Below are 26235 nucleotides of genomic sequence, written 5' to 3'. Positions count from 1 at the left end.
GTCCCGTCCTCAGAGCGATGCCGGCCACCAGGAAGCCGGTGCGGTACGCGCACAGCGAGGGCCACACGGACATCTGCTACGGACAGCAGGGCAGGTAAGGTCGGAACGGAGACGGGAGTCAGTTTAATATCTTTTACAGATACTGGAGTTTTAATACATCATTTGCTTCTGACTAGCAGCATAAACTTTGAAATGGATTACTAGTAGTCATAAATTCATAAGTTAATGGCTTATTACTTTATTAGCTATAGGTCATTAACTTTGGAACATGTTATTGCCGACTATTTGTTGTGATACTTCAATAGTATGAAGTATCGTTGACGAATTCTTTAGAAAAACAACATCAAAGTTAAGATATCAATCCTTAACACACTTTTTGACAAACATTTAACAAAGAATGATTGATTGATTGATTGATTGATTGATTGATTGATTGATTGACACCTGTGACAGGTACCTGATCACCTGTGGTGCTGACGGAGATGTGAGAGTCTGGGAGGGACTGGAGGACGATGATCCCAAAACCATCTCTGTGGGAGACAGGATCCACGCTGTAGCAGCAAAGGTGGGCTGATATGGCCATGTAACATGTTAAGTGTGCCATACATCTTGATAAGATGCGTATGGGTGGCGCCCATCTCCATTCTTAGCCCTTGGACCACACATTTGTGCAAGTCACTACAGCAGGGGGCTGATCCGCTGGTAGTGATGTATATGCTTAACTTCCATACCCTTTACCAAATGCTGAGTGCTAAGCAGAGAAAGAGGTATGTACCATTTTTTAAAGTCTTTGGTAAGACCCGGCCGGGGTTCAAACTCACAACCTACTGTATGCAAGGCAAACACTCATATAAATCATACATAGGGGAGGGGCAACAATATGAATGGGAGTAATGATCCATTGCTGCACCACCAACTATAAAAGAACCATTACAGCTTGCCTTATCTTTACCCTCAGCTGATAAAGCTAAGACATTTTAGGGGCAACAGAAGATAGGGATATGAAAATACATTCTTGATAGAAATTGTGGTGACACAGTCTACATTCTAGGTTGTTTTTGTTTGTTTTGTGGTGCATATTTATTCAACTGTCTCATGGTGGAACGCACCAGCTCTATATTTCCATCCATCACTAACGGGGGGAGCCCATAGTCTGGTAACAGTCCTACGGAAATGCGCAAGCCTTTTATCCTCCTAAATTTTACCTTGAAATCATCAAAAGTAAGCTGAGATCTTGCAACTGTCATAACTGTTATGTTTCCCTATCTCCTCCACTAGGACAACCGGCTGCTGACGGGAACAGACTCCAACACGGTCCAGGCTCACACGCTCTCCGACGGCGCACCTGACGGCATCCTGGCCCGCTTCACCGCACCTGTCTCTCACCTGGTCTACAGCGAGTCCGGGAAGCTGCTGGCAGCAGGTGCTGGGTGGGTGTGTCTCAGGTGTACAATGTACCTGTATCTGTAAAGTATAAGATTCGAGCTTGTCAAAAGTGTTGTGTGATCTTTAACTACTGGCCGGAGGTGCCAAGTGAGTGTATCTGACTGAGGTGTAACTGCATCTCTTTATTTTAATACGGAGCACTGGGAGGACCTTGCAAATGACCGTTCTAGATGAAGAGACACTCTGTCCAGGCAGCTAAAATCAGTAGAAGCTAGACTGATGCACAGCACAGAAGAAAAATGAATCCGCAGAACAGAATTAGGATTTCCCATGCTTAATATTGACCCACATCTGGGCCATATCTGTAAGGTATAAGTGATGCTTCAAAGCCTAAATCTCTTGTTTCTTACATGCTGCAAGTAACAGCAGCAAGATTTGATGACTTTCCTCAGACACAGGACCAACAGCGTGACATCGTATTTGGAAGACCCGTCCCATCTATTGAATGTAACATGTAAATCAGGGTTCCGACATGTAGGCTAGGATTCGAACTCACACCCAGTGGTACAGAATTGGGTTGTCTAACCCCCTGCTGTACTTTGTGTTTGTCCCCCAGTGACTTTAACATCCGAGTGCTGGAGGTTGAAGATGAGGACAGCACCAGTCAGTACCTGCTGCACGGGCACCAGGCTCCGGTACTCAGTGTGGCGGTGGACCCGCAGGACAAGTATCTGGTCTGGCTGTTTGTTTGTTTGTTTGTTGTTTGTTTATTTTTATTTGTTGTATCAGTGTCTTCATCAGGACAAATGCTGTTCTTTCTTTGTCATCGTTGAGGACATCATCATATTCGAATGCCACTGTCTAAAGCATTCTTTGCACCACATAACATTATATGTTAAAAAGGAAGCAGTTGAAGGCTTTTAACACAATGTAGCATGATCTTTTATTATGCACCAAGATGTGGGAGTCATACCTTATGTATCTGTTTGAGGCCAAGAACTAACCCACTTTAGTGATCATCTGTGAATAACTGTTATAACTTTTTATGTAATATGTACGTAGTGTGTGTGTGTTTATGTCCAGGAAGACAAGCTACTTACAAAATGTATGGTATGCCCTAGCCTCATGTCCAAACACTGTAACTGTAACTATTTTCTACTTTTCATTCTTATCAGGCTTCCTCTAGTTGTGACGGTACAGTCGCTGTATGGAACATCACAGAAAAGGTAACTTTCTTTCCTTTCTACTAGTTACATTGCAGCTTGATTTTTGACATTAATTTGTTACAATTAGTCTTTATTTTGCTACATTGTCATGTTTAACCTTCTTGATCCTTGTTGTCTAAATAATGCTGTAAGGTCAGATCTTCCCACATGTCAACTTTCCTCTGTTTCCAAAAATAAAAAAGTTTGCAATCATACTGTAAATTGTACAAAAAAAGCTGCAAAATGAGCAAATGTATACCCAACCAATACAACATTGTTACCAAACGTCTACCTCATCAGGGAGAAGGTTAAGGTTTGCCCGCTCCTTAACTCCTGCTGTTCCTTTCAGACCCAGGTGAAAAGCTGGACCCTCCTCCCCAAGTGCAGCGATGTCAGCGTGGCCAAGACGCTGTGCAGGTTGTCATGGCAACCTGGAACTGGCAAGGTAAGGGCAGTCTTACAATAAATCTGTGTTGGATCAAAAGTTCAGACCTTAATCATGTCACAGATAGGATTTTTTTGTATGCAATGTATCTTCCATAGATGATTAGTACTTTTCCACATTTGTGGTACAGTCAAACCTGCCCAAGAAGACACTAAGGTCTAGTCTAAGTGTACAGCGGGGTTTTGTGGCACAACGGCAGAGCGTTCGGCTCAGAACCAAGAGGTCCCGAGTTCGAATCCTGTCATGTCACCGATCTTGTGCCCTTGGGAAAGGCACTTTACACAACTTTCCTCACTCCACCCAGGTGTAAATGGGTACCTGACTTCGGTTGGGGAAGGTCGTATCGAGGTCACCTGGTGGCGCCGAATGGCAGCTGCCCAGACCCTTGCGACAATTCCACATAATGCAAGTGTGGATAAGATATTATATGTTGTGTATTATATGAAACCTGTGAAACCCTGCATCAATTCAGCGCTAGAAAGCCAGCCATTGCGGGTAATTTCTGACCAATAAAAGTACAGGGGTTCACTATAGACAGGATTCTTGATGTTTGTGTCAATGGGGAAATTATCTAAGGGACCACCAAAAAGTGATGGACACTTGTACAGGTTTGACTGACACATACTTATTGTTGTAATGCATGTACCCACAGGGTTGTTTATGACAGACGTTATACTGCTGTTATCATAACCTTCCTTTCTTTCTGCACCCTGCAGTACCTGGCTGTACCTGTGGAGAAGGAGGTCCAGGTGTTTGCTAAGGACACCTGGGAGAAGGTCTTCACTCTAACAGACGAGTCGATAGAACAGGTACACACTGGCAATGGGGGCCATGACTTCCTGTCCTTAAATACAATATAAAACTAATTTTTTGACTCTCAAGATTTTTAGTGGGTTTATGAAATAAAATTGACTGTCATAGGCTAGAAGGCTAGAGAAAAGTAGATTGGAATGTTTCATATATCTATAGGCCTGTTCCTTTTGGAAAAAAAGTTTCTGTCAATGTTCCCAACATAAGAGGGTCTGTCCTTGTTTCAGCCCATCTCCCTGGTAGCATGGTCTCCGAACGGCGTTCTGTTGGCCGGAGCCTGTGTGGACGGCAGCATACTGGTGTGGGACGTGTCCAGCAAGAACTGCGTGGAGAGGTAAGAGGCTGGACATAATGCTTCAGTCCCGGGATTTTGTCCTGAACTTGGAATTGTAGCCACAAGGGAGATAATGATACTTTTTCCATGTTTACAAAGTAGGAAACCAAGCAACGTATCTTCCTTACAAGTTACCTTGTCAGGGGTAATACACTGCATCAAGGCAATCAGTGACAGCATTCTTACATTCTGTACATTGGGAATTTCAGACACAGACAGACAGACACATGGATAGGCTAGAAGCAACAACTCACCCCAAGTAATAACACTGTACTCAGCAAGCGCCTGAGTACAGATGATGACCTTTGACTCTCCCCTGATATGACCTGTAGAACTCACCTGTCTTCTATCTATGAACAGACTTTAGTCTCGACTCTTGTGGTGTTTGCAACAGTTGCATCTGTTTGTGACAACAGTTTGTAACAACTGTTTGTATCAATTGTTTATAACAACTGTTTTTTGCCTGCCCCTCCCCAGGGTGAAACACGACAAGAGTCTGACCATCTGTGGGCTGGTCTGGAACCCTGCAAACGGCACGGAGATCGCCTACACAGATGTACAGGTAATTGTCATGGTCTTACAGTCACGGTCGTGTAGCCCTTGGTGTATGGATAGGACAGTCTTAGAATCAACACATGTTTTCAAGAAAGAAGAAAGGTTACACTAGTACTGTTACTCTCCTGCACTAGCCCTTGGTGTATGGATAGGATAGTCTCTGACATCCTAAAGACAAGAAAACTAAAGAATGTTGTTCTGATTTGTGAGTTTTGCTGTGTGGATGAGAGATATTGGAACCAACACCTTTTGCTAAAAGAAAGTGTAGACAAGCTTTAGTACAGTAAGGTTGTAATGTGTTTATGAATTACTTTTGTGACGATTGACTTTCTTCCTTTTTCTCACATTTCTGTAGGGCCAGGTGGGGTTGGTGGAGAATGTCGCCCCAGAGTCATCAAACAAACAGGTGAAACAGACTTTCTAAACATTAGCAGTTGTCAATTCAAACATTTTGTTTTGCTGCACTGTACTCAAACCAATAAATAGGATGGATTTATCTGTGCTGTAATGTTGTCTAACCAGCACAAGAAAGAAGATTGACTTTAATTTATTTTCCCCCTTTTAGCAGTCGGAGGCAGCGGACGACCCCATGGCAGCCATGTTTGACGGAGACGATGATGATTTCCTGCTGTCGGCTGGTGACCATGACAACGGTTCCCATAGCAACGCCCCCGGAGACCCAGATGATGATGACTCTATGCCGGTGCCGACACAGAGGAAGCGTGGAAAGGCCAACATTTTTGATGATGACGATGCTTCTATGGGTAAGAAATTGTGCAGGTAGTAGATCGACTTCAGATTGTTTAGCTCGCAGATTTAGCAGATGTTGATAGGTACATGCTATGACTTCTACTAGCTCTCACAGCATATGATAACTGATTTTATCGATTTCGTCAGAAATATACAGATCTGTTTTTCAAATTCGCTGTGATATCTGTTATTTGAATTTGGAAAGACTTTCTATTTGGACAATCTGATAACTTTTTAAGTCATACATGTATATTCAGTTACAATAAAACCTGTGACAGAAATCTTCTTCACAGTGAAGTATGCTCCCTTGATTGACATGAAACTTGATAGTTTAACTATGCATTCAACAAGGAATTGTGATGCACTTTGTATACACAATTCCAGATCCGCAATTTCTTTCCAAATCTATGATAAAGTGACTGTTGTCCTGTGTTATCCAGGTGCAGACAGTGTATCCATGAAGCCAGCGTCCGAGCTACTGGACGATGTGGACAGCATCTCAGGACTCCCCTCCCGGGCACCCCCCCAGCCGGTGTACCAGGGTCCCAAACCCACCCCCCTGCAGCCGGCCTTCCAGCCGGGGTCTACTCCAGTCAGCCTGGCGCACAGGTTTATGGTGGGTGCAGCACTTCAGTAATAACCCACGGACTAACCCAGACACTGGCCCAGGGTCCCAAACCGACCCCCCTGCAGCCTGCAGGTAGTAACCCAGGCACTAACCCAGTCAGCCTTCCAGCCTTGGTCTACTCCAGTCAGCCTGGCTCACAGGTTCATGGTGGGTAGTTATTGCCAATACACTAACCCAGGTACCCCCAATCCAATACACCAGGCCCCCCAGTCTTGCACGAAAATAAAGTCTTGAAAGTAGTACAAGAAAAGTCTTGAAAAGCATTCATAACTTCTCGTCTTATCCAGTATTTAAAAGAACAAACCAGGGCTGCTTGTTGAGTTCCACAATGATAAATGTGCATCTTTTGCGAGTTATTTATTTCAATTACATGATTCCTGTTGTTGCTTTGTGAGTCAAATTGTCTTACTTTTTCCTCCCTGCCAGGTGTGGAACTCGGTGGGCGTGGTGAAGTGCTACAGCAGCGAGGAGGAGAACTCCATCGACATCGAGTTCCACGACACGTCCGTGCACCACTCCATGCACGTCACCAATCACCTCAACCACACGCTCGCCGCCCTGTCTGACCAGGCAGCACTGCTCGCCTGTGAGGCCACAGACGATGCACCGAGGTAGGACTGGGTTAGGGTAGGGTAGGGTAGGGTAGGTTTAGGGTAGGGCACGCATCCATGCACGTCACCAACCACCTCAACCACACCCTCGCCGCCCTGTCCGACCAGGCCGCACTGCTGGCCTGCGAGAGTACCGATGACGCACCGAGGTAGGGGAGGGTAGGGTGGGGTAGGGTAGGGTAGGGTGGGTAGGGTAGGGTAGGGTGGGTGGGTAGGGTAGGTAGGGTAGGGTAGGGTAGGGTAGGGTAGGGTAGGGTAGGTAGGGTAGGTAGGGTAGGGTAGGGAGGGTAGGGTTGGTGGGTAGGGTAAGTAGGTAGGGTAGGGTAGGGTAGGGTAGGGTAGGGTAGGGTAGGGTAGGGTAGGTTTAGGGCAGGGCAGGGCAGGGCACCACTCCATGCACGTCACCAACCACCTCAACCACACGCTCGCCGCCCTGTCAGACCAGGCCGCACTGCTGGCCTGCGAGGGGATAGACGACGCACCGAGGTAGGACTGTTTTTTTTTATGAGGCGTTGTTTATTCATCATTTGAAGCTCATGATCAAATCTGCCAGCTGGCATGGTCGGGGAGGTAAAAGGCTGTGTTAAAGAGGGTTCGGCTCCACTTCTCAATACCGTGCCCTAGACACAGTGGATAACAATCCAAGTGCCCCTACACCCTCAAAAAGACTTAGTCTATTACCTTTTATTTTTTGTTTCTATAATGATTTATTTCTGAATCCTGCAGTAAGCTGGTTTGTCTGCACTTCTCCTCCTGGGACAACTCCAAGGAGTGGACCACGGCCATGACGGATGGGGAGGACATACAGGTGGGTCATCTGAAGGTCAAATCATGGTCGACTCTCCCTTCTTCCCTGGATCTGTACAGCCAGTATAACACAACCTTCGGCGTAACACACCAGCTTCGCAAGCACCTGGCGCGGCAGCAGCTAGTTATGTTGCTCTGAAGGACCTGTCACTCCTTACTTTTGCAGAATGATCTGACTGTAAGCACTGTTTAAACCACTGTATAAACCAATAAACCAACCAATACACCTTTCTCATGCGGCGGACATGATAGAATGAAGATGAGGCCAGTGAGGCAAAGAAGCAAAAATAATGTACAGATTTAGTTTTCCTCCTAAATCACATTAAGTTTTAAAATATGATAGCCAATCATCAATATTACAACTAATGTAAGGTACAAAAAAGATGCAGCAATTTAGAGCTTCGTTGACCGATCCCATAGTCTCCACCCTCCTCTGTCAGAACGTAGAAATGCAAAATAAAAACATAGAAATGCAAATATTTGACCGTCATGCAGCGACTTCCTCATTGGTTGATTCTCTCATTATCAGGTAATCATTGGCTAAACTGGTAATTGTGATTGACAGTTAGGATCGGTCTAATGTTTGCCACAAGGGCCTCGTTTTCATTCTATCATGGCCGCCGCGTGAGAAAGGTCTATAAAGCTATCTAGTCAGGATGCCCCTGCTGTACTTGGTGGCATTGAATTCCGTTCATAGTTCCAGAGAAGAACAAATTTTTTAATACATCAATCCTGGTTTGATAACTCTGGTGCTTGAAAGCATGGCTTGATTTTTTTCTTGTTCTTCTCTGAGAGAATTTCTTTGTGGTCTTTAACATTGATGACTGCCTCCCCCCAGGTGCTTGCCATTGGTCAGGGCTGGGTTGCCGTGGCTACAGACAGGAGGCTGGTGCGTGTTTGGACGGTTGCCGGGATACAGAAGGACGTGATCAGCGTGCCCGGGCCGGTGGTTTCCATGGCAGCCTACGGGACACAGCTGCTGGTGGTGTACCACATGGGCACAGGTGGGTTTGGTTGTTAATTTATTTGTTCTAAATCATTTGTTTGCTTTTTTGGGTGGTAACATGAGCACAGTTTGGCAACAAAATGACTGAGTGAGTGAGTGAGTTTGGCAACAAGATTTTAAAGCATGACAAAAATCAGATCAGATTTTTTGAGGTGCTACATGGGCTCAGGTGTTTTTGTTTTCTGTCTTTTGGTTGCCCCATGGCCATGTTTGGCAGCAGGATTCCTGATAACATACCTGATAACAGCGCCATGTTTCTCTTGTGTGATTTGAAATTGACAAAGTGACAAATGTTGCCTCCCTAGAGGACAGAAATAATAACAACAGAATATAGAGTTGAGTTGAGTTTATTGAGAAAATCCATTAGTGATGTGTTCAAGCAGCATCTTTGAGGGTGTGACTTCCAATATGTGGAAAAGTGTGAAAATGTAGAGAATCGTGTTCTTCATCCCTTGTGTCCAGGTATCCCAGGAGACCAGTTGCTAGGCGCCCAGCTGCTGGAGGTTGTCGGCAGGAGGAGGAGAAAGGTGCTGGAGGGGCATCTCCCCATCAGCACCAAGGCCACGCTCACATGGATAGGGTAAGATCAAGCTCTCTATACTATGGCAAAGGCCCAGTCACACAGAAGTCTTGCATTCACAGACCCTTGCCTACTTCTACTGTACTTGAATTCTATTCTGTAATAGATATAGAGAAGCAATTAACAAATTTTAATAGTAACACTGAAAACTTAGTGCTAAGCATGCCCCTGTGTGTATACGAAATGTATATGCGTGTAACTTTGTACAAATAAGTGTGGTTTGTGTGTTTGTATGTGCCAGGGTGTTGTGTGTGCATGCATGCATAGTACACGTGTGCGTGTGACCAGCAGAAGTTGAAATCTGCACCCCCTTGTGTATGTGTGAGTAAACCCATGTCCCCTGTCCTGCAGGTTCAGTGCGGAGGGCACGCCGGTGACCTATGACTCGTGCGGAGTGGTGCGGATGATGAACAGGGGTCTGGGCTGCAGCTGGACTCCCATCGCTAACACAAGAACTCACGTAGGAAGAACAACTTTCTCTTCTTAAGAAAAGAAATTCTCTTGAAATTCCTCTCCTTTCCTTGCCATTGACTGGTCTCTGGCAACCAAAGACTTTCATTTCAAATGTTTTATTTTAACTTACAAATGACAGTGTAGATTTTAGATGACTGCCCTTTATTTGTTAGCATAGGTGTCAAAGTTTACCATACTCATTTGGGATAGCTAAATAGGATGGCACTCAGGTTGTAATTTCTTACTTAGCACTGGAATGTTTTATGTGTGCAATATCTTGTGTTCATTTCCTATTTATTTACCTCTCCACACAGTGCAAGGGTAAATCAGACAACTACTGGCTGGTTGGAGTCAACCAGAACCCACAACAGCTCAGGTACTAGTCTTTCCATGTGCTTGTAGTAGGGAGTGTAAGGATTGTTCTTGACATATTGTATTAAGGAATATGTGACACCTATCAGAGCTCACAAGAACTGCATCTACTCTCTGAACTGCATTTACTAACCATTAGATAGAGTTCATTTTGCACTCATGTACGATTTTTACTTTTAGGTGGTAGATAGCCCTGGTTGTGATTAAAGAATGTTTTTCTTCCCCACTTGTACCAGGTGCATCCCGTGTAAAGGCTCGACGTTCCCCCCCGTGCTGCCGCGCCCCGCCGTCACCGTGCTGCCCTTCCAGCTGCCGCTGTGCGAGCTGAACACCGACAAGAGCCAGCTGGAGGTGAGGCTTCTTCTTTGTCTGGGAGATGCTCTACCTGTGCAGCTTCTTCTTTGGAGATACATGAAAACAGGAGGATCTTTCTTGCTACCGTATTTCTTCTAATAAAGGACGCACCCCAAATAAAGTGCGCACCCCCGATTTGGGCCTCACCGCAACCCCAATCACGCCAGCTGAGATACTTCACAGAAAAACCTTAATAAAGTGCGCACCCCCGATCTGCCGCCGGTCGCTCGGCGCGTGTCTCCAAGATGTGACCACGCCCCGGTATTCGGCACGCTATGAAGTCCTGGTGTCTTTCTTAATCGTTCCATTTTCAAGGAATTTTCGGGAAAACATTACCATTATTTGGGGTCAACACTTAACCCTCTACTCCGCTCAAATTTTGAGTAAAAAGTTTTGAAGTTTAAACGTCACGCTGAGAACCTCGCGCCAAGATATCTGACAAACTCCCTTGATATTGAAGGACCAGACGACGATCCGCTTGATTTCTACCGGGCTAGTCAAAGACAAACGTGTAAAACGCATTTTGAGATAAAATAAAAGTTCGTCTCTCGGCATTTATGCCGCAAAATACAGCGTTGCATTGACAAATCATTTCATTTCGCCGTCGCCCGCCGCCATATTGTTTAAATCCTGCTGCCCCAAGATGCATTTCGCGTGTTACGTAATCCTCATCACATGATCGCATTGCGCGTCTCTGATTGGTTGCTGCTGCAGCTGAAGGCGGGAATATTGCAGACGAAGTTATTATTATTATTTCTTTATTTCAGGCTCTCACTGGCCCATATGACATAGGGACAAACATGAAGAACAAAGCTTATATACAACATTTTGAGACAAACTAACAATATTATGGCTATGTGTAGAGGCGGCTCCATAGGTTGGTGAAAAATGAGTTCTTGTAAAAAGAGTCGGACCTAAGTACGGACTGTATAATGGCATTACTAGAATTGAAAATCCTATGTACAAAGGAGTGGCACTGTTTACGCCATCTGGCGTCGAAGGTATCGGTATGATTGCACACGAACATTTCACTTGCGCTGCAAGATCTTGGGAAACTCATAATTATACGGAAACAATTGTTGTAGGCAATTCGACATTTCGACAGAACTCTCGAGCGAAAAGAATTCCATAACTGCGCCCCAAAGAGTTGGGAGCAGTGAGACGTGAATAGTGTTTTCTTAATAGTAGGTGAACAAAGACAAAATTTTCGAATTATAGTATTTGCTCGACAATACAGGCCCCTTAGTTGGGCAAGGATACAGTCATCTTCACTCAGTCTGTCATTAATAGCAATTCCAAGATATACAAATGATGTCACAAATCTCAGACACTCTCCATACAGTTTGATCGACGGGAGCGGATGTAAAAGTGGCAAACTAGCACTCGGGAAGTACATGCAGCATGTCTTGTTTACATTGAATAATACATCATTTTCTAAACCAAAGTCCTCACAAGTACTTACAAGTTTTTGCAGAGACTTAAGGCTAGGACATAACAAACACATGTCGTCAGCGTAAAAAAGATGGTTCACAAGACAGCCTCCTATATAGCAACCTACTTTAGTACAACTGAGTCTCGAGCTTAAATCATCTATATATACATTGAATAGTAGCGGGGATAGCAGACTCCCTTGCCTTACCCCATTTGATACATAAAAGCAGGGAGACAAAACATTGTTCCATCTAATACACATTGTTTGGTTCTGGTACCAATAAACCAGAAACCTCACCAAATACACCGGGACCTTTCTGTCAAGGAGTTTTTTAAATAGGGTCCAATGGTTAACCCTATCAAAAGCCTTGGAAGTGCATCATGGGGCAGCAGAATCGCGGTCTAAGTTTTTTCTTTGTCTGAAATGTTACACATGAAAACGCAATAAAAACGCGGTTTTATCGACTACATAGCAACATTATGGTGAAGAAAATGCAAAACCAAAAGATGTTTTCGGGAAAGCATACATTTATTTGCCGATTGATGGTGGCTTTTGCGTAATTTTAGCGATCAATGAACCCGGAAGTATGCCGAAAGCGGCGTGGGTTTTCGCGTTTTATCCGTCAAAACAAAAACAAAACTCCCGCTGAAGCGAACTCTGGAACATTTCAGATTCTAGCTACAGTCAAACCTGTATTAGCGGTCACCTTTGCATAGCGGCCACCTGCCCATAGTGGTCACTTTTTGTCGGTCCCTTGGATTTTTCCCATTGACATAAGCATTAAGAATTAGGCTATAGCGGCCACCTGTCCAACGCGGTCGCGGCCAGACGATTTTCGGTCCCGCGAGTACAGTAACACTGCCGATAACGGTCACGGCGCGCCGGTAGAAGCCGCATCGCCACCGCACGCCGGGTTCAAAATCTTCATTTTTTCACGCAGTTATCAAATTTATGCCGCCTCAACTGGATAGGATCATAATAAAGAAAACCAGAATGTTTTATCTTTGTTAGAAAATCCATGGTTTGACGCGAAGTCAAGTATAGTTTTCTTCACATGGCTTGCGTTTGTACATCGTGGTAAAATTGACAATTTCTGTGCATTTCGACTGGACAAATATTACGGCAGCCTTTTGGAAAATACAACCCACACATGTACCTGATGCGGTAAGTTCGTGAAATGTTTGAATGCCGGCCCAATTTCCGTTTCCACCGGGAATTCATTCAAATTGTGCTCAAAACGTGTTTCGCGCAATTTTCAAAATGGCGCTGATACAAACTGGATAGGTAGCAGCATAAAGGTCAACGGAAGACACCACTATTACGGAGGTATAATATACTAAATTTATTTTGCTGCAAAGTATCACTGAGGATAATTACTAAACCAAAAGCTTCAAAATGAATGTAGTTAATACTACTATGATGTAAAATTTGGGCTGTTGCAATTTTCTGAAAAGACAAAAAGCCCTCAAAAGAGCGACCTTCTTCTGAGTACCCTATTAGCATAATGGTAGATGCTGATCAACACAAGCCACAACAAGAGACTGAGGAAAATTGTAGCCACGATTTTATGTTTGAAAACGGTCGAAAACGAACAGTAAGTGACAACTGAGCAACATGTATTTTGTTCTTAACTAACTAGGAGTAAAAGAACAACAATCGAACTTCTAAAATGTGCCTTACCTGTTTACATGTGTACTGTACGGTGAATAAATGTATCTCAGTGGGTACTGAAAATATGTGTCACTCGTGGCCAATTAATCGACATTTTCTCCATAGCGGCCACCTGTCCTTAGCGGCCAGTTTTGGCCAGTCCCTTGAGTGACCGCTATAGACAGGTTTGACTGTATTACGTTTTTGATAAATAATATCTACAGATACGCACGATGTGCCCATATTTGCAGCCGTGTGGGTGGTTAGGAAATTATTGACGTCGCAAGCGTCTTAGTACAAGCGGCGTGGGGTACGAAATTATGGCCGGCCCGACACACTGAAATAGTCGCGCGGGTTGAAAACACCCAGCGTTATTAGGTGTCTCGTAATTTAATATTTATCACTAAATCGATTATTTTTATATCTAACACACTTTTTCAAAAATATACGTATGATGTAGCATCGTTATCTTGTAAACATAAGAACATGAATAAGAACAGAACATGCATAGATTATCGTTGCTCGTCGGCGACGCGGCCAGCCTGCTGGGGTAACGCTGACTTCCTGACTTATTTCGCGACTTTTCTCGAGAGAAAACCTAAATAAAGTGCGCACCCCGACTTTGGCTTTGACCTGAAGCCTCATCTTGCAGGTTGAAATGTCAGAAAAGTGCGTCCTTTATTAGAAGAAATACGGTAGTTCTTTCACATCCTTGCAATAGCAGGGCTCGAAATACTGAGCCTGTGCTCTTTAGCTCACTGATTTTCATAAACAAGCGCTAGCTAGAGGTAAAGGCTACAACTTTTTTTTTTCATGGAGGTGCTCTACCTTTTGCTGAAACTTTGTGAAAACAGAAACTAGTAGTTAACATTGTTTCTTTGGTACGCACCCCTGTGTTTTTCTTTATCAATGTTTCATCAATGACAAGCGAGTCTTTAAAATTAATAGAAATTACCTATGATCAGACTCATGCTTCTACTTTGTTTGTACCCTACAGGAAAGCTTCATCCGAAGCCGCTTGTTCAGCGGGCATTTCCAGTTCCTGAGTGTGCAGGGGTGGGAGGTTGACGACCTCGCGCGTGCGGACGTGCAGCGGGAACAGGACGACACGCTCATGAAGCTCTTCGCTGTGAGTCTTCTTTCGTTGTCTTTATGTAGCTTTTCAGTCTCCACAGCTTAGGCTTTTGTTTTCCCTTATGTAGAGTTGGCAGCAGGAAAACAAGAATGCAATGATGATAGAACTGATAATGGGAATATTTGGGGTTGAAATTGAACATTTGACCCAACCCTCAACCTTTGAACCATGCCTAAATTTTAAATTGACCTCAACCTTTGAACCAACCCTCAAATTTTGAACCAACCCATAACCTTTGAACCGACCCTGAGCTTTTTAACCATCCCTCTGCCATTAAACCAAACTCCAACCTTTGAACAGACCCTCAACTTTTGACCCAGCCCTCAACCTTTAACCTAACCTTTGACCTGACCCTCAACCTTTGACCCGACTCTCAACCTTTGACCCGACCCTACCCTTTGACCTGCCCCTGACCTGTGAACGGTTGTGTTACCAGCTTGCCTGCAAGGCCGACCGTGAGTGCCGTGCGGCGGAGCTGTGTGAGCTGATGGATGTGAACCGGCTCAACTTCGCCATCAAGTACGCCAGCCGGGTCAAGCGCATCGCGCTGGCCGAGTTCCTGAATGACCTGGCCAGGAGGAAGGCCGAGGAGGAGGCTGAGGAGCAGCAGGAGGAGGAGGAGGAGGAGGAGCAGGACTTCAGGGGATACCTGGATGCTCAGTTAGTTGTTTTATTTTATTTATTTATTTATTTGTTTATTGGTTTGGCTGTTCAGCAGGCACAGCCAGGAATGCTCACTAAGGGCTAGCCCTGCTGACAAGACAAAGACAACGCAATGGAACTAGACATCAATTTTAAGTGCCACATCATTTTTTGTGTTTTGGAGATTTGCTTTTGAAAAGAAGTTATAGATGAATTTTTGTAACATTTGGTATGTAATAAGGACCAGTGGACAAACCACCAGGTCATGCCACAAGCTGAACACTATCTCCGCGAGAACGGACCGCTTTAGGAACACTGCCATCCCACATATTGTTACACTTTTGAACTCTTAAGCTTGTTTCAAGGCTGAAGTCATTTTAAGCAAGATGTATTTAATGTAAGATTTTATGATAATGTTGTATATTTTAAAATCGCAATGTGTATATTTTTTTGTGGAAGCATGTGACCAACCACGCTTTCTATTGTCTTGACACGTATTTTGAGAATAAGACTTGTTTTAATTTGTTGTACTGTGTAAAACAAACCGCAATTCAGCCTCCGGCTGCCAGAGTTTTGTTGTCAATAAAAACCATTTGATGATTGATGGGCTTGACCTAATGAAGGAATGACAAGATTTTTCGGCCCCATGGCAAATCGGGCAGTTGGATAGTTCATGATTTAGCCTTTACCTTTATCAAAATTGTTTGAAGTTTTTTTTTTTTTATAAGGATTTTTTATGACTTTCGGTACATGGTTCGGACTTCATCTAATGAAGAAGTGACCAGGTTTTGGACCCCCTGGTGACTTTTTGTGGCTGAAAAAGTCTAGTTGAACAGTGGGATGACGGTTGTTGTATCTGGCAGGAAAAACCACATCGAGACGGAGTGGTCCCAGCCAAGCACGCCCTCGGTACTGCAGAGCTCCGGCAGCTCCCGACCGTCACCACGGCAACGAGAGGTCCAACAGGAGGAGGAGGAGATGGAGGAGGATAGAGAAGAGGAGGAGGAAGAGGAGGACTCCTCAGACATCAGTAGAAGATCGGGTCCCATTCTGACCAAGAGTGCAAAGTCTTCCTACCCCAAGACAGCGCTCTCACTCACACAGGAGAGGAAAAATCCTTTCAAGGTAAACTGCTGTGTGTTACTGATAAAGTTTTCTTTTTCTTCGCCGTAAGGGGGTCAAGTATTGTTTTTGGTTTTTAACTCTGTGTGTGTGTGTTTGCAATTCCAATGAAAACAATGCAGCGTTGCTATAGCTAATTCAGTGATTCTATTTTTGTCTGTGGAGCTTGAAGGGCTGCAAAGCAGTATGGGTAAGCAGAAGTTTGCTGTCTCTTGTTGCTTTGTTTTCCATTGTGACTGATCGTTATTCAGTCAAAACAGCCAAGAAGACCACTCGGGTCCATGTGGGCAGGCGGCCACTACAGACAGGATTCTCAATCAATTTAATGCTTGTATCAATAGAAAACATTACTAAGGAAACACTAAAATGTGGTCACATTGGCCAGGTGGCCCTTTTGTGGAAGTGGTCACTTGTACAGGTTTGACTAAATCTTGGCATGTAGAGTTTGCATCATGTGTAAATCTTCCAATCGGTGTCTCCAGGTGTCCTCCCAGCCGAAGACGCCCACAGAGGCTCCCCGTGGCAGCAGTGTGTTCGACAAGATGAAGAAAACCAGTCCCGGCAGCAGGGCCAAGAGCAAAACAGGTACGGAAACTTATTAATATAAACTTGGCACAAAAAGGTTGGAAACTTAACTTTGGTTGATCATATTTCCGTTGTTTCTTTATCAATTTCAATGTATTATATATCATTAGAAAGAAGGCCTGGTGCTTGTTCCATGAGATTACAATCATAATAAGTTGGGTAACATAGGAAAGAAAATCGCACAAGCTTTCTAATGATTTATGAATGAATGAATGTATGAATGAATGGTTTTATTTGATCATATATAATACATTGCAATCGATAAAGAAACAATGGAAATATGATCAACCAAAGTTAACTTTCCAAACTTTTTGTGCCAAGTTTACAGTTAAACAGGTACGGTATCTTCCTCAGGGCAATACAGACTGGTCACACTTCACACACTGCCAAAACTGATTGGTTCTACGTGCAGTACTTCACACTGCAGCTAGATGTTGCTGCTGCAATGTGAAGGTCAGGTCCAGTCATGAATCATGGTGAGGGGAATATAAAAACATTCTTCACACTGCAGCAGCGACATCTAGCTGCAGTGTGAAGTACTGCATGTAGAACCAATCAGTTTTGGCCTGAGGAAGGTTACAGACGGTCACCAAAACCTTGGCTTGGGACTAGCTCTTAAACTTTGTTAATCCAGGTACAGCAACAATAAGATGATCTAATACGTCTTGTACATGTCTGCCCCAATGGGCTAATAAGTACAGAAATAAGTAAAGAACATAAATAAACAGTTTAAATACTTAGTTAAGATATGTAACATAAGTGTTCTGATACTAGTTAGATTACAGAAAAAATGCAAACAATCTGCAGTATACAAGCACTGAGTCTCGGTAGTAAAGATCACAAATTGCAGGAACCGATAGAAATCTTGGAAGCATTTGCTGTGGTTTTCCTTTCGTGGCAGTCGCTCTACCACTAATTCATTGCACCGCAAATAATTACTACTAACTGTACCACGGAACTGTTTCAACCCTAAAGCTAAAAAACAGCTAATGCCCCATTTTCTTCTTCCGCGACTGAAAGCCGCTGTGAAAGTTGTTGTAGTTCCTTGGGTTAAGGGGACTATGTTTCCCTAACCTTCTCTGACACTTGAAGACTCACTCCTACATTTTTAGGCTCCGATTTCCTCGGGCCACAGGAACCTTTATCAGTCATCTTATCAATCCATCTTCGTTCTGTTTCTTTAAGGACTAGTTGACTTGTTCCCCCAGGTTTGTTTTGAAACAGAAGACAGCAATGTTGAAGAAGAAAATAAACATTTATACTTAGAACATGTCAGGGTTTCCATATACATGACCCATGGACACATTCCATTGAAAAAAAGGAGAAGACTACTGTAAATCACTTTAATATAGCGGTCGATAATTTTAGCGGTCGGGGGAGAAGGGAGTAGTAGTTCACTGCATTTAAATTTAACGGTGGGACAAACATTGCTATCTCAAATATTAGTGATAATGAAATGTTAGCGGTTGACTAGTGACCGTTAAATTAGCTAAAATTAAGTTACAGTTAACAAATCAAGAATTACAGTATTTTATTCTTTTTAAGTAAGACAAGCAAAACATTTATGTTGTTGAGCTCTCTGTATACCTTGGAGACTTTCTAGTTAAGAAAGTTTAATGGAAAGTTTGTGGAAGATTTTGTGCTGAGCTGGGCGTTCCATGATTGACTTTGACAAGTAATAGAGACAGTCTGTAACCTAAGCTGTATGTTACAGCTCACTTGTCTGGTATGAAAAACTCTTGAGTAATACGATACCCTTCAACTTAGACTGCCTTGATCGAAAGTCAAGATGTAACATAACCCCCCTTGTTCCAACTGACTTGTCTGATGTGAGAAAGTCGTAGAAGGCATGGAATAGTCTTAAATCAAGAGTGTCTTGATCGCAAGTCAAGATGCAAGATTAACCTGCTTGTTGCAAATTACTTGTCTGATGTGAAGAAGTCTTAGCAGGAATGCAATACTCTTAAATCAAGCGTGTCCTGATCGCAAGTCAAGATGAAACACGAACCCACTTGTTACAGGTGAATCGTCTAATGTGAAAAAGTCTTGGAAGGAACGCAAAAACATCTTGGAAGGAACGCAGCGCCCTTAAATCATGTCTGTCCTGATCGCAAGTCAAGACGCCCTGGGTGACACTGGTTCCTTGCCAGTTCTTGCTCCAAGTTAAAAGTAGGTAGGTCTGTGACACTTGTCAGGAAAATTTGGGTCCCCTTCCCCCTTCCAGGTCCAGCACTTGTCCACCGAGGACAGGTCGCTGTCAAAAAAGTGCTTTCAAAGCTGCAAGGAATTCCAGCGATTCTGTTATCGCAGAAAAACAACACCTATTATGCCCTGATAAGTTTGTGGGAAAGGAGACTTCTCTTAAGTGGTGCCAAGGTAATCTGTTTCATAAGGCCTGGCCTGATACTGGGCTATTCACGGGTTAGTTCTGATAAGATTCTCAACCTGATAGTCCTGGAAAAGACATGGGAAAGTATCATGCCTAGGGGTACATCGCTTTAAAAAATATATATTTATATAAAGTTCTGATAAGATTGCCAGGAAGATAGTCCTGGGGAAGACATGGGAAAGTACCATGCCTAAGGCTACATCACTTTAAAATATATATATATATATAAAGTTCTGATAAGATTGCCAGGAAGATAGTCCTGGGAAAGACATGGCAAAGTAGAATGCCTATTTAAAGGCTACATCACTTTAAAAAAAGAGAGAATATAAAGTTCTGATAAGATTGCCAGGTTAATAGTCCAGGGGAAGACATGGGAAAGTATTGTGCCCGAGACAGCATCACTTTTTGTTTTATGGTTCTTGGCGGCAAATGTGCAGATGTTGGCACTTTGGCCCACCAAATCCATGTGTGTGTTTTTGGCACACTTTATTCAGAGTAGCAGGCTCCGTGTGGGCATCCCTTTTCTGTCAAGTCTACATCTCTTGGTACTCGTACATTTCTTAAGTAAATATTCAGTAAAAGGTCAATATGAAAAGAGAGAGTTGGGAGGAAAAACCTTAACCTTGTCCCTGCTGCCTAACTCTGTAACCAATAGAGAATTGATGGCAAAATGATTGCTCGTGTGCTAAAGTTTAATCTATGTTCACTCCCTAAAACTGTGTGTACCAAGGTACAGACTTCCCTCCTGATTCTGCTTTCATGTTGATTTTTCAGTTCAGCTTTATATTTGAAGATCTGATAACCGACAACTCAATTATTTTTGCCTAGGACCGAAAGTGTACTGTTGTTGTTGTGGGTCTATTACTGTGTTACAGTGTGAGAAGCCCATGTGGTGTATGTATGTTACATATTAATCACAATGCATCAAGACAGGGGGTTCTTTCATCTCCATTTTTGGATCCGTCTGAATCAAGAGCTACATTGAAAATTAAACAGAGAAATATAGTATATAATGTATATACATGTATACAAGTCAAATTGGTTTTGCCTAAGACAGAAAGTGTGTTGTTGTGAGTCTGTTACAGGTTGGATGTGTTTTAGATTAGACAGCAGGATGAGAGCCAGGAACATCAACAAACACCTCTGACTTACTCGTGTCAGTTTTACTGATGTCAGTGTGTCACCTGGGCGGTAGGCTGAGACAGGACTGGGGCAGGGAACTGGGCTATCGGGCTCAGGGCTGTGTCCGGGACCTGACCGTCTGCTCTGCTACGCCCCCTTCACTAGAGGCAACAACTGCTGAGTGAACAAAAATTTGAGAGATGGCTCAACAAATTTTACTGAAAAAGAACATTTACGTCTTTTGCGTTTTACTGTCATATTCATATTCCAGTCATAAAAGCAAGGGTTACATAAATCCAATTCTAATCGCCCAATGGTTGCTCAGCGATTGCCGTCTAGTTGAAAGGGGGCCTACTACACAGTTGTGCTTGTTCAGTTCACCCGAGTTCACACAGGTGGTTTGTTGCTTCATCCGTTCAACTGGAGTCCTGGCCTGTGTTGTGAAGTTAAGAATTTGATGATGTTTCCTTTTCGACTTAAGCAAGTATTTACCCGCCACTCTGCCTCTATTTTCAGCGCTGAGTCCACGAGGTGACCAGAAGGCTGCCAGCAAGACGTCGGCCACCTCCAAGAAACAATCTGTACGTACAACAACAACTTAGAGGGTTCACTAAATAGGCTAAGAAAACCACAGCGTGATTATTTCAACTTTGTATCATAGCACAATTTACAACAGGACAAGGCAATGTAATGCTTACTCTATAATTGGGGTGAAGTGATAATGATAAACAAGGTACATCTAACACAGTATGATGCCAATGAAGCACATGTAGATGTGATTATACATTGAAGAAGGTTAGCCATCCAGGTGAACAATATTTATGGACAATCTCTACAATTGGATAAGGTACGGAGATTACTTCCGGACGTTTCGAGTGACATCTAAAGTAAAAACTAGTACAACGAGAATTACGAGTTAGCAACTTTATCATGTTCTACCAGTTCTTCCAGTTAGATGTACTAGTACAGACTTGTCCTACCAGTTCATCATAGTGACGCTGAGGAAGAGTGATGGATGTCACTCCAAACGTCTGGAAGTCCATATCTTGTAGGCAGTTGTAGAGTTTGGTTTATCTTTAGAAACACGTGGGAAGGACCGACTGGGAAACCTTCCAGTTGGATGTCTGGAAACAGGTGAACGTTGTTGAAGTTCTGTCACTTGAGTTTGTGTCTCTTGTTAGTCTTGGATGTTAGGGTTCATGAGGCACTGTGAGAAGCCCATGTGGTGTATGTATGTCACATCAGCACAATGTATCTAGACAGGGGTAACAGTCAGATACTTTCATCTCCTTTTCTGAACCCCTGTTTGAATCAGAACTTATTGAAATTTAGACTTAACAGAAGTCTAATAGTATGTACATGACATATATACATACAAAATGTACATGAGGTGTATGTATATGTATACATACATGAGGTGTATATGTGTACTTGTGTGTATATATACACACTCGTTATACATATAATCAAGAAACAATAGGTTCTAATTCAAACAGTGACATTGACAAGCACTTTGTACAAAAGTTGATAAATCCTTATATAGAATGACAGCACATACAAAAGTAGTACCAAGAGAACCTCCGACAAGGTCCAGGAAAACGTCCAGTTAGGACATTGAAGAGAGGTGGATGACGGCTTTTATAGAAAGATAGCACATGCAAAAGTAGTACTAAAGTACTAAGAGAACCTCGGACAGCTTTGACTTGACTGGGAAAACGTCCAGTTTAGACATTTAAAACAGGTGGATGTCGGCTTCTGTCATGTCTGTTTGTGTCGCTCTGTCAGTGGTTTGCAGTGGTGTCAACTGGACGTCACATCAGGCTGTCCACAAACGGCACAGTCACTGTCAGGCAAGCCTTCTGACCCACAAAGAACCTGCTTTTTATAAGAACTGGGTTAATCTTCTCTGCCTTGTGTATAATGCTGTAGTGGTTTGGAGTCGACTCAACTGGACGTCACATCAGGCTGTCCACAAACGGCACAGTCACTGTCAGACAAGCCTGCTGTCTGACCCTCAGAGAACCTGCTCTGGATGAAAATTGGGTTTATTTTCTCTAACATGTGTAACAGGGACTCTGCACCCTCAGTCCCTCTTTGTACTTCATGCTTCAACCATCATACTCATATTGTTTGTGTGTTCTGTCAAAGATTTGGAGTGGTGTGAACTGGACGTCACATCGGGCTGTCCACAAACGGCACAGTCACTGAACTGGGTTAATTTTCTCTAACCTGTGTGATAGGGCCGTGCTAAACCCCCATACCGTCTGCTTTGTCACTATCATACTGAAGTTTGGACAGAATCTTGTATGATGTCATGGTTTGGCAATCAGTGACACTTTCCACCTCCAAACAAACTACTTTGCAAGCAAGAAAGTATCAGATTTGCAGCTCAATTTATCCTCACTCAGTGGATTCAAGTTTTCCTCACGGCTGTCTTGTTCTCTTTCTAAATTTTTTTCAGCCAAACCTGTACAGGTTTCCGCCCGGCCAATGTCACCCTTTGGTTCTCTCTTAGATAGTATTTCTCCATTGACACAAGCCTTTAAGATCCTATTGAAAGTGACCACCTGTCCACATACATGTAGAACAGATTTTATTTGTTTCCTGAGTGGTCTTCTTGGACAGTTTTGACTGTAATTTAGAGTGATGCACTGATATAGACTCCATCTCTGTCCTGTTATTTCAGACCCAGAGCACCCTACTGATGGCTGCCAAGAAGCCCAGGAGGCAGGAGCCTGAGAACCAGTCCAAGACGTCTTCAGAGGGCCAGGAAGAAAACAAGAAGTCAGTAGGATTCTTACGCTAAGGACTGACGGATCTAACTTCTTGGGACTGTGAGACTCAAAGACAATATCATCAGTACAAAGAAAATCACAGTACAGTAACGTAAATGACACTTGTTGCTGGTCAGCCAAATGTTTGCACCTGATGATGTCAAAGATTGTTGTAAGGGTTACAAATTAAATGCATTTTAAGTTCGCCATTCATTGTTTGGGCCTTGTGATGGCCTGTGTGGCCCAAGTGCTATAGAAACGGAGATGGGCACTGTCTCTGTACACCAAAAGGTGTGGGAGGGATTTCGATTTTTTTTTAGACACATGAACAATTTACGACTCCTAGTATTGTGATGGGGTTCGACCTGTTAGTTTTTGTTTATCGTATTTGTTTTGTGTTTACTTCATGTGTTTGTTTGTTTGTTTGTTTGTTCCGGGTAGTGAAGGGGTTCGACCTGTGGTTTGTGTTTACTTCATGTGTTTGTTTGTTTGTTTGTTTGTTCAGGGTAGTGAAGGGGTTCGACCTGTGGTTTGTGTTTACTCCATGTGTTTGTTTGTTTGTTTGTTTGTTCAGGGTAGTGAAGGGGTTCGACCTGTGGTTTGTGTTTACTCCATGTGTTTGTTTGTTTGTTTGTTTGTCCAGGGTAGTGAAGGGGTTCGACCTGTGGTTTGTGTTTACTCCATGTGTTTGTTTGTTTGTTTGTTTGTTCAGGGTAGTGAAGGGGTTCGACCTGTGGTTTGTGTTTACTCCATGTGTTTGTTTGTTTGTTTGTTTGTCCAGGGTAGTGAAGGGGTTCGACCTGTGGTTTGTGTTTACTCCATGTGTTTGTTTGTTTGTTTGTTTGTTCAGGGTAGTGAAGGGGTTCAACCTGTGGTTTGTGTTTACTCCATGTGTTTGTTTGTTTGTTTGTTTGTTCAGGGTAGTGAAGGGGTTCGACCTGTGGTTTGAGCAGGAGCGGTCGTCTCTGCAGGAGGAGAACTCGGAGGAGGGGGAGGCCGGGCTGTTCCAGCTGGCCATACGGGGGTGGAGGAAACTGGACAAGCAGGAGCAGAAGGTGGGTCACTTTCACTTTCTTCTGCAGGGGGTCACTTTCACTTTCCATCTGCAGGTGGGTCACTTTTATCTGCAGGTGTTCAACAGGTGCACTGAGGCCACATCAATTTGACTTTTGGTTCTCGGATTTAGAAAAAAAGCATGTACTTGATTTTGCAGTATGAGGAGAAACTTAAGGTTTTCGCTGTGTTTTGCAGTCTGAAAAATTCGGTAGTACATTAGATGCACATATTTGCTGTGTCATGACTTTGCAGTGAAAGCACCGTGAACATTTCAAGATTTAGAGTACTCTCAGATGAAGCTGTGGAGTACTGGAATGTGACGCCGGCTCGTGGCAAGACTTAGCGAGAGAATCCTGAAGATTCAAACCATTCTCCCCCTCAGGCTGTTGGCTCTACTCTTGGCACGAGTCTCCTATAAACAGCCCCGCTGTCCTCCCTCCTGGGTACTTCTCTTTATTTGAGGCAAACAAGCGACAAAATTAGCCCAGATTTCTGGGATGAACTGCCAGAAATAAGACATAACATCCGCAAATAGGACACACGAGTATATTTTGATTTCTCTAACAAGCGATAACTTGTCCTGAATTGCCCAAACTTGTCCATGAATTGGGGTTTCCTGTGTAACTGTGTCTGTCAGTTGGGCGGGGTTCTATTTCATAAAAGGTTGTTTTCTTTTGCGCCACATGGAGTCTGTGATTCAAAATTGGGAGGGACAAAGCCAAGGGCAGACGTCACGCCCAAGGTTACCACAACTTGGCAAGCGAGTCTGCAAGCTTTGCAAACAATAATCCGACATTACAAGGGTACAGATCTGTTTCTATTTTAAAATGTCAGGTTTGTGCATTAAGTACAAACTGCGTAAGACCAGACTGTAAGGTTTGATCCACTCTTTTCGATAAGTTTGGCACACTGAAGTAGCCGTTTGGCACCCCATTCTCTATTGGTTACAGAGTTAGGCAGCAGGGAGAAGGTTAGCATGCTCGAGGTGTGGCTCTCCTCAAACACAGACCTTTGGCTTTATGTTCCATCCAAGAGGACGTCCCTAACCAAAGCTAGATACTCATTTTTACCTGAGTTTGAGTGAGAAAATTGGTGTTAAGTGTCATTACAAAGGGCACAACATTGGGGCCTGCCAGGGATTCAAACCCAGAACCTTTAGATTCCCTGTCAACAACCCTAACCACAAGACCTCCCTCATGTACGTATTGTATCTATGACAAGTCTGTATAAGCTTTGCAAAAAGACATGACATTTTGTGGGTAAAGACTTGCATGTTGTGTGTCTACAAGTCATGAGAACAAGCTTAATATAACCGCAAGGAAAAGAGAAGACCCTCCCTGAAGCCCACCATACAAAACAATTCAACCACTTTCTGATCGGCATGGTGGTCTATGGGGGTCATAGGTCAGGTCCATTGATGTAGGTGACCTCAGGCAGGGTACTTGACCTTTTGACCTTGACCCTAATGGCTCCTACAGGACAGGCCACTCTATACTTCCTGTTCCCGGAAGGTCAGACAAAACGCTTGTCACCTTAACTTTGGACCGACACCAGGTGGTCGGGAAATCTGATACTGATCCTTATTTTGTCAACTTGTTACATGTAACATACAGTTAAATTTTTCATCCCCTTTGAAAGAGCAGGCCTCTCTTCTCAGTATGGAGTCAGTATTCCTGCCCAAACTTTGACAGTCACTTTAGGACCCCTTTCCACCAGATGATGATCGGAAAACAACTGTACAGTGAACAAAATTTGATTCATGTGACCCTTGATTTTATAATATCAAGCCTGATGGAAAATGATTTAAAAGACAACAAAAAACACACAAGCAAAAAAAAATTGTTATTTCTTTTATGAAATTGGTTAAGTTATCTGTCAAATCTTAAGTTGTTGCAGCAATGAAAATGGGTGTTATTAGAGATATTTTTTTTTTATTCTATCACATTTTCCAAGTTTCCCAGTAACGTTACATTGTATCTTTTCAAATTCAAGTGTTATATTAAGTTTCATTCATGATGTTCCAGAAATGTCT

The 26235-nt window shown here is 43.3% G+C and overlaps 1 protein-coding gene across 1 annotated transcript in view; it reads left to right on the top strand.

Moving 5' to 3' along the window:
* The window catches only part of LOC136432080 (WD repeat and HMG-box DNA-binding protein 1-like), a 28401-nt gene continuing 2166 nt past the window's right edge, over positions 1-26235 (top strand). The window contains exons 1-26 of the mRNA XM_066423099.1: positions 1-94; positions 454-565; positions 1279-1430; positions 2003-2120; positions 2562-2612; positions 2941-3036; positions 3753-3845; positions 4074-4180; positions 4658-4742; positions 5091-5141; positions 5304-5499; positions 5926-6101; positions 6540-6724; positions 7451-7532; positions 8370-8535; positions 9000-9117; positions 9469-9577; positions 9885-9946; positions 10179-10293; positions 14376-14507; positions 14950-15173; positions 16019-16280; positions 16760-16862; positions 20890-20954; positions 23060-23157; positions 24067-24202. Of these exons, the coding sequence (XP_066279196.1) occupies positions 18-94; positions 454-565; positions 1279-1430; positions 2003-2120; positions 2562-2612; positions 2941-3036; positions 3753-3845; positions 4074-4180; positions 4658-4742; positions 5091-5141; positions 5304-5499; positions 5926-6101; positions 6540-6724; positions 7451-7532; positions 8370-8535; positions 9000-9117; positions 9469-9577; positions 9885-9946; positions 10179-10293; positions 14376-14507; positions 14950-15173; positions 16019-16280; positions 16760-16862; positions 20890-20954; positions 23060-23157; positions 24067-24202 (3171 nt within the window). The 5' untranslated portion in view covers positions 1-17. The remainder of the gene's footprint in view (positions 95-453; positions 566-1278; positions 1431-2002; positions 2121-2561; positions 2613-2940; positions 3037-3752; positions 3846-4073; positions 4181-4657; positions 4743-5090; positions 5142-5303; positions 5500-5925; positions 6102-6539; positions 6725-7450; positions 7533-8369; positions 8536-8999; positions 9118-9468; positions 9578-9884; positions 9947-10178; positions 10294-14375; positions 14508-14949; positions 15174-16018; positions 16281-16759; positions 16863-20889; positions 20955-23059; positions 23158-24066; positions 24203-26235) is intronic.

This window comes from Branchiostoma lanceolatum, chromosome 4, assembly GCF_035083965.1.
Source record: "Branchiostoma lanceolatum isolate klBraLanc5 chromosome 4, klBraLanc5.hap2, whole genome shotgun sequence".
NCBI lineage: Eukaryota > Metazoa > Chordata > Leptocardii > Amphioxiformes > Branchiostomatidae > Branchiostoma > Branchiostoma lanceolatum.
The sequence above is the reverse complement of the archived record's forward strand: the minus strand, read 5'-3'. Positions and strand labels throughout refer to the sequence as shown.